The sequence below is a fragment of the Papilio xuthus genome, unplaced genomic scaffold, assembly GCF_000836235.2.
Source record: "Papilio xuthus unplaced genomic scaffold, Pxut_1.1 DF826949.1, whole genome shotgun sequence".
NCBI lineage: Eukaryota > Metazoa > Arthropoda > Insecta > Lepidoptera > Papilionidae > Papilio > Papilio xuthus.
Window position 1 is genome coordinate 6,065,970 of NW_013531700.1, and position 12,594 is coordinate 6,078,563.

The following is a 12,594-nucleotide window of genomic DNA, read 5'->3' on the forward strand; positions in this document are numbered from 1 at the left end:
GTGCAATTGGAAAATTTAACAAAATCTGCAACAAATATGATTTCGATCCATTTATTATGAGTGTATCCTCGGCACGAAGGTGCCTAGCACTAGACTTTTTCAAATAAAATATATAAGTGAACTGCTACTACTAATATTAATGTTCTACTATAATTTAGTTTTTAACCACATTGTTATATATTACTATAGTTTAATAGTTGCGATACTTGTTTGTTTGCTCATTATAGATATAATATTGTTATAAGTGAAGACTTGTCATTGGCTCTCAGTTGTCTAGTCTATAGTTAATAAGATTATTATAGCTGTAAGTTTTCCATGTAAATAAATAAATAAATAAATAAATAAATAAATATTTTGAAAGATATTTTATACCCTTTTGATACATGTGTAAACCAGTGAATAACTTACGAGTCCGCGTGCCGGGGCGGCGGCCTGGGCTCGGCCTCGCTTCGGCACTGATCAGTCTCTCTAAGCAGCGTGTAATGATCAAACAAACATTGTGTGTAACTTAAACCTCCAAAATACACGTTCCAGTTCCAATTTACAGGATGATGACACTTTGTTAGTTATACGCATTTTGTAAACATGGTTCATGAAAGTAGAGAAAGTAATACTGACTTGTGTCGTGTCTCCTCGGTCTGTGCGTCGTGCGGCGGCGGCGTGAGATCGCGGAACTGCCAGGCAGCTGTGGACATGGCAGAGTCGAGGCCGGAGTCGCGCTCCTCCTGCGCGATTTCCCGCTCCAGCTGCACCAGGCCTGGGGGTTCCAGCCGGTAACGCGTCGCCAACCGCGCCACTTCCAAAAGGCACAGCACCACTTGCCGTGGCTGGTTGTGCAGCACTGCATACATGCACGCAACACATTAGATATCACACTTAGGGTGAACTATGCAAATTGTGGTAGAGTAACGTCTTTCAGAAAGTGTTTTGAATTATTATATTCCGATTCTAGAGCCGTAAAACAAAGAGCGCTTTACCCAGGTCATCGCTCTCGAAGAGCAGGTTCTCATGGACGCCGAGGTCGCGGCAGAAGGTGAGGAAGTTGTCGGCGTTGTCGCGGCTGAAGAAGCTGCGCCGCGCCGCGCGCTGCCAGCAGCGTCCGCGCAGCTGCGGCACTGGCTGAACAAAGCACACAGCACATATCAACACAGTTCCCTTACATAGACTACGTTAATAACAGCACTTACAGTCTGAAGTGCCGTGCATGGGAGGTGTCCTGTACGACCTTTAAATGTTCAGTTTGAGTAAATAAGATTTGTTTAAAATATTACAAAATGCTGTATTACAATAACAAATGCTAACAGTTATTACTGTGGGAGTTTGTAAAAGTCGGCGCACAACTAACAACAAAATGAAAATAAATAAAGGGACATAAACGGAATACTGGCCAATGTCCAGGTGACAGGAGCGGGCTATTTACAGCCGGCTGAAGGCATGCCACATACACGCCACATCACTATCATTTGTTTGTAATCACTCAACACAATGCGCTACTGAAAGATAATGGATTCTTGAATCATTGCTCTAATAATAGACCCGTTCGTTTACTTTCTGGAAATAGCTAAATGTTCTTGATTTGATTTGATGTAACTTACCACTAACAAGTATAAACAGAATAGAAAAATCCTAACAGAATGCTTTAGGAAGACTATCTATTAAGCATTATTCATAGTGCCGGAATCGCGGCAGATTAACTCACCCCGACAACTAGGCCCTGGTCGAGTGCCTCCCTAGCGCGCTGCTGTATGACGGCCGCCAGCTGACACAGCTCGGCGCCGTTGTCCAGCGCCTCCAGGAAGTTCTCCCCGGTCAGGTACGTTGTGCCTTAAAAACAATAGCAACATTTTCAATTAGTCTTCTAAATTACGACACGTCAGTATTTATTCGGTACATTTTCACTTATTATAGTTAGTAACAGTCATAAAACTTTAAAGAATGTAGGTTTATTTCTGCGTTACGCTTATCAGGTATATAAATGTTTGATATTTGAAACATATCGTCGGCGGAAATCGTTTAAAAACATAATACGTATTAATTTAGGCCAAAATAAGCTACGATACTTTGCATTGTTTTTTATAATCATTAAACTATGCCCGCAGCTTTATGTATATTAAAACATGTCCCGGTAACCTGTAAATCTACATTAGTTTAAATAAACTCGGACGATAATTCGTCGCACGTGTCAACTACTGGAGCACTTCATACGCATACTAAAGTATTATCACAGATCAGACAATACGTGATTATTTTTAAGAGATATCTAGTGGTTTTTATTATTTCTAGAGAAAACAAAGTCTATCGAAGATGAGGCAAATCATTAACTACTGTTTTATGGATAATATTAAATTTAGTATCTACAAGATAAAATATTGATAAACTATGCAGTGATAATGCACATATTAATTATGTGAAAAATCTGATTATTTTCTTTAATACGATACTTAATATTGAGCAAGTTAGAAGAGATAAAACAGAAGTATATTGTAGTGTATTTATATTATATTTATAGAGATATCTTGAAGTGTGCAGATAAAATTCAATGCAAACAAGAATGTGTAGTGAGGTGGGTCAGAGTCGGACATTCATCAGGCCCACGGTCTCTCAACACATCCAACACATAACATAAATCAAACGGTAAACGATAGATTTATTTGGTTGCCACTCAATTGGATTTAATCCAATAAGGATGTGGACAAGGAAAATTTTTTGTTTAGCTCAAACTGTATCTATATTTTGAAACATATACAAGTAAACCATTACTGTTTACTTGTCTCTCTTCACTTTTATTAAAGTCACTTTATCGTCCCTAAAAATGTGTACACATATCTTATTAGTCGTAAAGAACTTAAAACTTGTTAGCAAAGCACTAAGTAAGTAAATAAATCTAACTTCATAAATAAGCTTTCCAGAACAGTATATTTAAATTGGCCTAATCATCAGTGCAGCTCACCAAGTTCGCTGACCGTATATAACCGCGCACTGCACATTTGGGGTGGGCAGCGCTGCGCCCTCGCCACCACACCGTGAAATTGTACACGCACTAACGATGTTTACTGAACTAATCAAATCGATAGGCGCGGTGTTGTATGAAGCCCTCGACTCGTTTGCTCTGATAGCATTCTAATAGATTAATTTTATTTAAAACATTTTATACATTTCAACATACTTATTGAAACAAAGTATTAATTTACACATTGGTAAGTAATAAATACATTTGCAGTGTGTTTCGGAAATTAGTCGATTTATAAATATATTTTATCAGGTTTCCATTTCAGTGGTAGTAATTATTAACTAATTTGTTTCTACTATGAACAGTATTTTACTACAATAGTGAAATTAATTATTTGTCAAGGGATATAACGCTTGTGATATCCCACGAGCCGTGCTTTCGCGCCTGACCTCTGCCCTTCATCTCCTCTGATATCACTTAAAGCGACCAGTACTCACACCACAACACACCGCATTTGGACATAATTACACTCAATGAATAAACAAACAACTCCAACTAGTGATGTGCCACACAAAGTTATCGATACTCTATTTTAGAATTAAATACCTGAATCTTTTCTATAAATATCTCTTTCTTTACTTTTCACTCAGGATACGAAGCTTATTTTTCATTTCCTTGTATTGACAATTTTTGTCTTGATTTTCTTTTACATAACTTAGCTTATATCCATATTTGTTAAGACAGGCAGGCAATTTATTTTTGTTTAGATACAGCACAGGTGCAGTTTTTATACAATAGATGTTACGAATCGATGCAATAATATGTTATACAAATAATATATTGTTGTGACGAGAGCTGTCGATGAATTGTTACTGATTCTATATGCACAAGACAATGTACAAATATTGTAACTCATAGATTATTTGAACTAGTTTAATAAGATTTACAAATGAAGTAAATCGTTTTGAATTATCGATGACGGTTAAATATTACGAAATCTTTCGACCTTCTTGAGCATTAACTTATGCACCCTTGTAATTAAAGTAGAGTCTTTGTGTCTGCCAGGCTGTGCCGCGCTCACTGCGCTGGTGGTCCCGCGAGCGGTCAGCCTTCGCAACAGCAACCAGTTCGGGATATTTTCATGAGAGGCCACAAGTTGTTAAACGTGCTCTGCATCATTTATTTTGCGAATCAATTTTATATACAAAACTGAAGTTTTATATAACATATGTATGTATATCTTTAAGTTCATATGAGAATAGAGGGACTCTTAATCAATGTGTGAATAATATTTGCATTTTTAATATGTACACGGTACGGTTGTCGGGAGGATAACGGTTTGTTTAAATGAAAAGGCTTGTGTACGTGTCAATACGTCCCCAGTGTCCGAGAGGGGAGAGGGGAGAGGGGCAGGCTTTGTTTACGAATTATAATAAAACTTAAGCCCGCCGCGAGACTTGTGGTGCAAGATAAAAAATATAGCGTTATAATAGTTTTGAAATTTAACTATTACTACGACATTAATCGATAAGAAATTAAAAGTCAGAACAATAAATGTAGATGTACGCTTTAAGTTCTGATTTCTAGTATCATTTTTAACCATTGCAGTCATTTTCAATATTGTTTGTAAAAAAAACTCGCGACCGCTTGCTCTTTGTACAGTAGTAACATTAGATATTCATAATGCAAAGAGCAGCGGTAGTGTAGCTGTACCGGCGGCCGGTGTAGCAGTCAACGAAGCCCGCCGAGGCCTGAGGTGGACCCGCTGACTCAGCGCACCAAAGCTGGACAACTGACCGCCACGAGACGTGCCGATTGCTTGCATACTATTCATTGTTTTATGAAGTATAAAGGTTTATAACTGTTTAGTCTAAAATAACAGTTAACTGATCCACTCATAGTTGTTAAGTGTTAGATTTAGTATGAATTTAAATGTTATTAAATGGTAACTAAACTGAATAACAGTAGACACGCTATTTGCCCGTCTCCGTATTTTAATAGAGAAAATAATGTATTTATCTGCAATTGTGACATTTATTGTGATATGCATTAGATATGTTTTGGAACGGCAGGAGTAAGAGCAATGTAGAAGAGAGACGTATATTTGCGCGGGAGACGGCAGGGTAATGCCGTTGTCGTGACAGAGTTTTGTGCGCTGCACTTTCCTTAGTAGATATTATACGATTGGTAGTTACATTAATATTATATGTTTCTTTGATGTAATGTATTTATGTCGCTGTTACACAAATATTTGCTGTAGAAATCCGCCTGACTATTTTCAGCAACTGTTGGTAAATTATCATATTGTTATATTTAAGAATTATTATAAAATCTATCTCAGCGATAATGAACAAAAGAATCATGCATTTTACCGAAAATAATTTTAATTTAAAAAAATTGAGAATCGTATCAAGTTCCTAATTTTTGTGCGAACCTGTTCTCACCAGGTGGGGCATGAGACGCCATGTGGTCGATAAAACGGCTAATTGTCAAGATTTCTTCCAGGAAGATAATTCATATAGTAACGAGCATAAAGTAACGTGGGAAGGTGCGGATTTTAACATATGTTATATTGCGGATATGTTTGTAATTGACAACCTAGTAAATCCTTAACTACGTCGAAGTAATCCCTACATCTAGGCTAACAATATATTAATGATAACATTTGTGTAAATTTAGTATGGATCAGCTTAATGAATAGTGACTGAACGTGACCGAGTTTAGGCGCCGGCGCTTGCGACACTATGCCTACGCGTACTATGATTTTGTAATAACACGGAAAGTCTACGAATTATTTTACAACAAAGAAACATTCATCTACTTTAAAAATCATAATATTATTCCTATTTCGTATTATGGTTACCCTTTACTGCAAAAGAGGGAATTCGGTTTATTTATATGCGAATATTTTTTTGTATTTCTATAACAAATTCAACATTCTATAGAAGGCTTTATAATTTTTCAACTATAGATAAAATTGTATGGTACAAAGTCAGGTCAGTATAATGTCTCAATTAAAGTCAATGGAAAATTAAGTCGGTATGGTGACCCTAGCCGCTCCGGTGTGGCCCTGCGGCCGGGCTGGCTGACTCGCTGACTGGCTGACTGTCTGCACAAAGGTTGTATTTACCAATTATCCGCGTCACACCACACGTGCGTTGTTGTTGCCTTGTGTAACAATCGTGTGGGCGTCGCTCGGGAATTCATCGTGCACATTAACCAGCTCTGACAGACAGCTAGAGACGCCGGACATACAAATCAGCGGTCTTATAATAATGTTAGATTTACTGCTCTATTATCTACACGTGAAGATCCACTTTTTGTCACCTATTTAACTAATACGCTAGTTCTTCAACACGAATTTTATTTTTGAGTGAAATGAAATTGTTATTTTTTTTTCTGATTATATTTTTTTACGTTAAATAAATAAAGAATAACAACTTTAATAAAAACTTTAGTGCTTTGATAAAATCAGTTCGCTTATTCCATCGTTACATTTATTTTACCTTCCACATAATTTCAAGCGATAAGATTCGTTTTTTATTGAAAAGGGTTTTATAGTATACTTATCGTAGTTAGCGAAAGTTTGTGTCCTTTTGTCGATTTTATTTTTAAAAGATGTTTATAAAACAAGGTTAAAGCTGGAAAGTTATTACTTTGAACATGTTTATTATTTGAACGTATTCAAGAATTTAACAACAATATAATAATCCGATTATTTATTAATACTTTTAAACGACAGATAACTAATATTTCTAACATTTTCAATATAATAGAAAAAGAAATGACTGATGCTGGTGATATCGACTCATTTCTAATAAATTTTAATAGATTTATGACCAAAACTTAATAACAAAATTAAATGAGTACGTATTAGTTGATGAGTAACAGCTAACACGTTGCGGTAACACATTACATATAACTACATAAAATGAGTTCTTTGAATGATATTTTAATTACAAAATGTGTTAAATTAATATAAAATAAAGGTGTGGAAAAGTAATTAGACTTCTAGGAATATCATGACTTTGACGTAATTATTAAGTGCACACTTAGGTGTGTTTTATACCTAGAAATAGTACTAAAGATTGGAATTTAAATGGAGAAGTACAGCAAGTTAGTTTTGCTCGTTAATTAATAAAGCTTGTTTGACTCGGAGCCGCTGTATTGAGAGTTTGAGAACATTCATGAGATGTGGATGTGGGTCGTCCTGGTCGCCGCAATGCGTCGCTTGCATTCTGTACATCTTTGACCTTGTTTTTAAGTTGACCGCTAAATATAATTCGATTCACTCTAAAGCATTACCAAATATACTATTTGTTTAGTATATCAATTGGGATGCTGAATTTGAGGAGAGATGAACACTGGACGGTTATTGTATAATAATAAAGTTAGAATTGTAGTGATGCTCTAGTTTCTAATACAAAATGTAAATAATCAAACTCACCGATAGTCTTATTAATCCAGTCAGCGAGGTCCTCCTGCAGCGGGAAGAGCTGCCTCGCCTGCGAGTACAGGATCTTCTCTCTGTAGTAGTCCTCATCTGCTGCGGAGGGAGTCTGCGCTGCCAGCGCGCAGTCGGCGCGTTCATAGCTGCTGCTCACACGCCGCACCATCGCCTCAGCCCGTCCCGCACCCCGCTCTTCCACCACCTCCGTCCCACCCTCAAAAGTACTGCGCACGTACTCGAACGCGTTGGTTCGTTCGAACGCGTTGAAGATTCTGTCGAAGTTCCCGCTGAGCGGGCGCTCGAAGGTGTTCTGGTCGGTGGGCGACGTCACCGACCAGGAGGCACGGCTGCCGATGGCCGTCGGCCCGCAGCGGTAGTACGCCATGCCCGAGCCGGCCAAGCGATCTGTAACACGACACTCTGGTCACTACCTGTCCAATACATTGTAATGTCTCTAGTTACGTAATTGAGGGCATCAGTGTAATGAGCTCGGTAATTAGTGGCTTCATTGTTCAGGGATGCTCATTTCAACTTAGCTTTTTAAAAGGTATTTGAAAAATAAAATTGTCAAAGTATTTTGCATTATTTACATAAAAATTAAGTGTCCAACCAATAACTCTGTTCATTATCGAACTGTTGGCTCACCATTTAAGTAAGTCTTGTTAAAATTAAAGCGGCATTATTTATGCGTCATCTGTTTAAAAGTAAAGTCTATGGGGCCGACCTTCGTGGCGACATGTGAGGCCCTTCCCAAGATAAATGGGCGCAGTCACTATCTACGCATCAATTCCCTTCGGGCAGAGTATGTACTCGTATGTAAAATTGTTAAGAGCATTTACGGGGACACTGTTGCGCTCCACTTGCCCTTTAATTCTTAACTTTCGAGACGTAATTTGCATGCAAGAGACGATGTGTTCCTTCCTTCCGAACGCAATACTTCGAAGGTTGTTTTACATTATAATTATAATACAAAAGCGACGCGGATTTTGAACATCGACAATGTTCGTGGCGCAATTAAGTTTTTACAAAAGGCATTTATTACGTGTGCTTGTAGCACATAAGGCATCATCGCTATCGGAAATCAGTTTTTTGTTAAGTCATACCTACTCATATAATTATCATTCGTCTCTTTAACATATTCACTTTAGCCGAGTCATGTTCATGTACCTACATATTTAATTACGCCTATATTTTTTTTTACTTTTAAGCCAGACTTAATGATAAAGTTCCAGTTGAATATCCAGTCATACATTAAGTCCTTCTAGTGGCATTCTTAGCCACGATTAAGTCACACATGATACAACACAATCTAAAACAATTCCAACATTACATAAGGCGAGGCCACACGTGTTGCGGCTGCGACTTTCTCCGCAGATGTGCGGGTTCGATGTCGCTTTCCTCCCGTTGTCGCGTTGTGGCGTGTGGGGAATATTTTATGTTAGAAATCATGTGGTACTTGTGCAATACGGATTATCGTTATTACGCTCCAACTGGATCCCGCTTAGTGAGAAACAAAGTACGACCACGTTTTATCAAAGTACAACATTTTTTGTTTGAATGAAAGACAAGTTACATTTAGAATAAAATGTGTAGGACGCGCACTTTATGAGCCAAGAATTAATAAAATGGCTAGTTATATTATGCCTTTCCAGTATGCTTGCAGAATCTGATTGTAAAGTAAACAAAAGATATTTTCCTACTGCCGCCATCCGGGCTCCTTTCATATCCACTTATGGACGTAAAACAACTTTAGTAGATCACGCGTGGAGACGAAGCCTTGAACTGGCGCAGGATGAGTGCGGGGCGGCGACATCAAACATCCCGTGCGGCACTCTATGCGGCGGCGGCTTTGTGCCTCTCGTGCGAAGTTCGCGAGTGGGAGACAATCGCGTACGCGCAAGATTCTTATCGCGATTCGTGATTATGTAAAATACAAGCTTTGGTATGTAGTTAGATATACATGTAAAAGTTTTTCCTGAAACCAGCAATAGTTTCAAAATGCATAAAGTCTTAGGTCCACAACAAAATCATATCATGAGATTAATTTTTTGGTCAAACTCCTCGTTCTGATGCCTCAATAATAGTAATTTATTGAAAGAATATCAATCAATTGCCAATTTTATTGTTAGTAACATAAATACATGAATAATTTATGGCTTTTTTCCCTAATTCTTACTTGAATGTCTCAAATATTGCATGCTCAAGCAACTTACTTTGCATCGCGTGTCTTTCAGTGCCTTGAACTAGCGAAGTGGATAAAAAACATGGTGGGACGAGCCGGCACCGCATAGCCCACTGTCGTCATATCGGATCGTTCGGAACGAACGTTATTCGACGTTTTCCCTTTTAACGAATATTACAATGCATTTGTAAGTTTTCAAATAACTTCCATAGGGTGGGGAGAAAACTAATTTATGTGGAAGCACCACGCGATGGAAAAATGCACAACGTTTCGTTCAGAAACTAGTTCACGATAAGCGATTTTTTTTCATTCCCGCTCTTCTCATAAACGTTTAGTTCAAATCTATAGTATTTTATTTTTATCACACTCGCGTATTTTATGAACATAGAACAGTAGTTTGGACTCTCGATTACGTCTCGTCACTAACCCGCTCTAGTTTAAGTCTCGATAAAATAGTTATTGTCCAGTTTTCCTCAGTACAATACTGAAGGGAGTTCTCTACGTGTGGGGTCGCAGGAGAGCGTTGCTCCCTCAGCTGCTCGGTGCTAGACTCTTTAATTGGATAATTGCATTCCAGCCAGCGCCGCGTGCCGCCGCTGTAGCTCACTCTAACAATAAATCCTTGTTTATCAGCACATCACGTCGCGTGCCACATTGTTAGCGGATATGTCACCTTCTTATAAGTGTCCACTTGATAATGTGGACAAAGTTTTAGCCCACAGGAATGCCGCCACTTTAATTTTATTATGACTAAAACTATAATTATTTGTAAACACCGTTGTGTCTTGTTTTTTTAAAACTGGCTAACCATTGCCTCACATCAATCAATAATAGGAGTAAGAAGTAGAATTGTTATTATCTTACGCAATTATTTTAAAAATGTTGCAATGCATTGTAGGTGCCAATCCTATGTTGGTGACGTCAGCAACACCAACTCCTGACCTGCGGACACAAGTCACAGGACAACAGGAGCTAAAATCAATTGACAGCAACAAGAGAACGGCCGCCGCAATCGCCGACAACAACCTTAATAGATGAGTGGCCAATTACTGTGTTGTTGACCCGGGAACCGGTCACTCGATTGTTAACTATTTATGTTAACTTCGATGAATCATGTTGCGGCTTCGGCTCTCAATAGGTTATAAACACGGGTTATTTTCAACTCTGACCACCCGCAAGTTACCTCGTGTTGCGAGAAACTGCGTTTCCCAAGGCAGGAAGCCGCAGCCCGCACACCTCTGGCCGGCCTGTTTACGGCCACCGCAAACCACTTCGCTTTCCTTTCCTCTCTCACATTTCGTTACGTTTGTTTAGAGGCACGGAAATAGCTACACGGATATTGTTACTACTTAGTTACCGGATAAGGTGACTTTATTTAAGAATTCTGTAAAATGTCAATTAACTTGAATCCTGCCCAAAAGAAGGATTGGGATTAACAATATGGCGAGTAGGCAAGTGTGGTGTACTAGGCCTGCCTCAACGTAAACGTGTTGAAACTCGGTCTCTGTAAATATTAAGAATAACAAAAGCAAAGCTTTCGTTTCTGGTTACAGTCGCGTCGCGCGCTTCCGTGGAAAAAATCTGATACGAGCGTAAAGTGTAAACACACGGTGACATACTTTTATATGCAGCCGATGTGGACTTTAAAATCAAATTGATAGTTGTTAGTTTCCCTTGACCAGATGTTCTACGTAGTGTGTTCTATTTACAATACTACACTGGAACAAAGTGTGGTGCAAGTTATGAGCGAGAAGTCGGTCGTTGTTGTCTTTGAATGGAATGTACGAATTTATTTATTATGCGTTATTAAAATTACAATTTTATAAAGTGCTAAATAAGTAAAAGCGACTTATAAATTTCTGCTAACTTTTTCACTACAAAAATGATTGATTAAAATGAATAGCCAAATACAAGTTAAAGCATGTAACTTTTGTTGCAATGTAGTAATGATTTTGATTAGTATATATTTGTTATTGATCTCCTGTGACTTGTGGCGTGGTGTGGGGGTGGGGGCGGGGCGGAAGACGCGCCCTGCTGCCGCGTCGTGTTCATTGAGCCGGCCAGCGCACTCAATGGTGTAACGCGCTACGCACCTTTCGATATTGTATCCCGATGAATTATTGATTAAAGGCTTCCTTATAAAATACTAGGTTTTAGCCGCGATTTCGTCTGCGCGGAATTAAAAAAATATAACTTATGTTATTCCGTGATAATGTAGCTTAATAGAAAGAAGGAAAGAAATTCATTTATTCAAAAGAAAAGGAAAACGTTTTTTTTTTCAATGAGCCGTAAAATATGAGAATAGTAAAGAACATAAAAGAAAAACTTACTTAAAGAAGAACATACAAGAATAAGTAAAACGTATGGCATAAGCATTTTTTATAATAAATAGGTCCAATAGTTAAGTTACATGGTTCAATTTGAGAATGCATGTATTATTTCCACACAGTCACATCAAATCTCAGTATAGCAGACAGATAATCCTGTGTTCAGTCAATGACGTAGTGAGTTCATTGTCACGTCGGCGTCGCATCAGACCTGTTCCGCTGAGCAGCGCTGCAGACCTGTTCTTCTGAATGGATCTGCGTGGGCCACTAACTGTCGATCTGCAAGCACTCGTTCATATCTACTGCCTCTTTGTAATAGAAATATAGTTGTCCCAGCATAAAGGTTAACTAGAAATTAACGGCGCTGCGCCCAATCAAGTTATGGCTACTTAATCCTTTGTCAAAAGACCAATGTGTGTAGAATTTCTATTTTATTTCTATATATATTTGTATATATTAACACATTAAATTATGGAGCTTTACTCAATTAAGTTTCTTTTTACCAGATCCATTTCAAATTTGCTGTTTTTCATGGCATCACAATCATGTTCAAACACTTCAGTAATTTTAAACCGTAAGTTTTAGTTTTAATAAAATATAATTCATCATTTATATTGACTTATAAAGTAACTGCTATTAAATAAGCATAAAGTGGAACATTTGTGCCGTAAAATTATTATTTACG

The 12,594-nt window shown here is 38.0% G+C and overlaps 1 protein-coding gene across 1 annotated transcript in view; it reads right to left on the reverse strand.

The window, feature by feature from the left end:
- Positions 1-12,594, reverse strand: part of gas2 (growth arrest-specific protein 2) — a 26,746-nt gene that overhangs the window by 1,760 nt on the left and 12,392 nt on the right. Inside the window, exons 3-8 of the mRNA XM_013315964.1 lie at positions 7,398-7,805; positions 1,700-1,824; positions 978-1,119; positions 619-841; positions 409-468; positions 76-94 (exon numbers count right to left, since the gene is read on the reverse strand). Of these exons, the coding sequence (XP_013171418.1) occupies positions 76-94; positions 409-468; positions 619-841; positions 978-1,119; positions 1,700-1,824; positions 7,398-7,785 (957 nt within the window). The 5' untranslated portion in view covers positions 7,786-7,805. The remainder of the gene's footprint in view (positions 1-75; positions 95-408; positions 469-618; positions 842-977; positions 1,120-1,699; positions 1,825-7,397; positions 7,806-12,594) is intronic.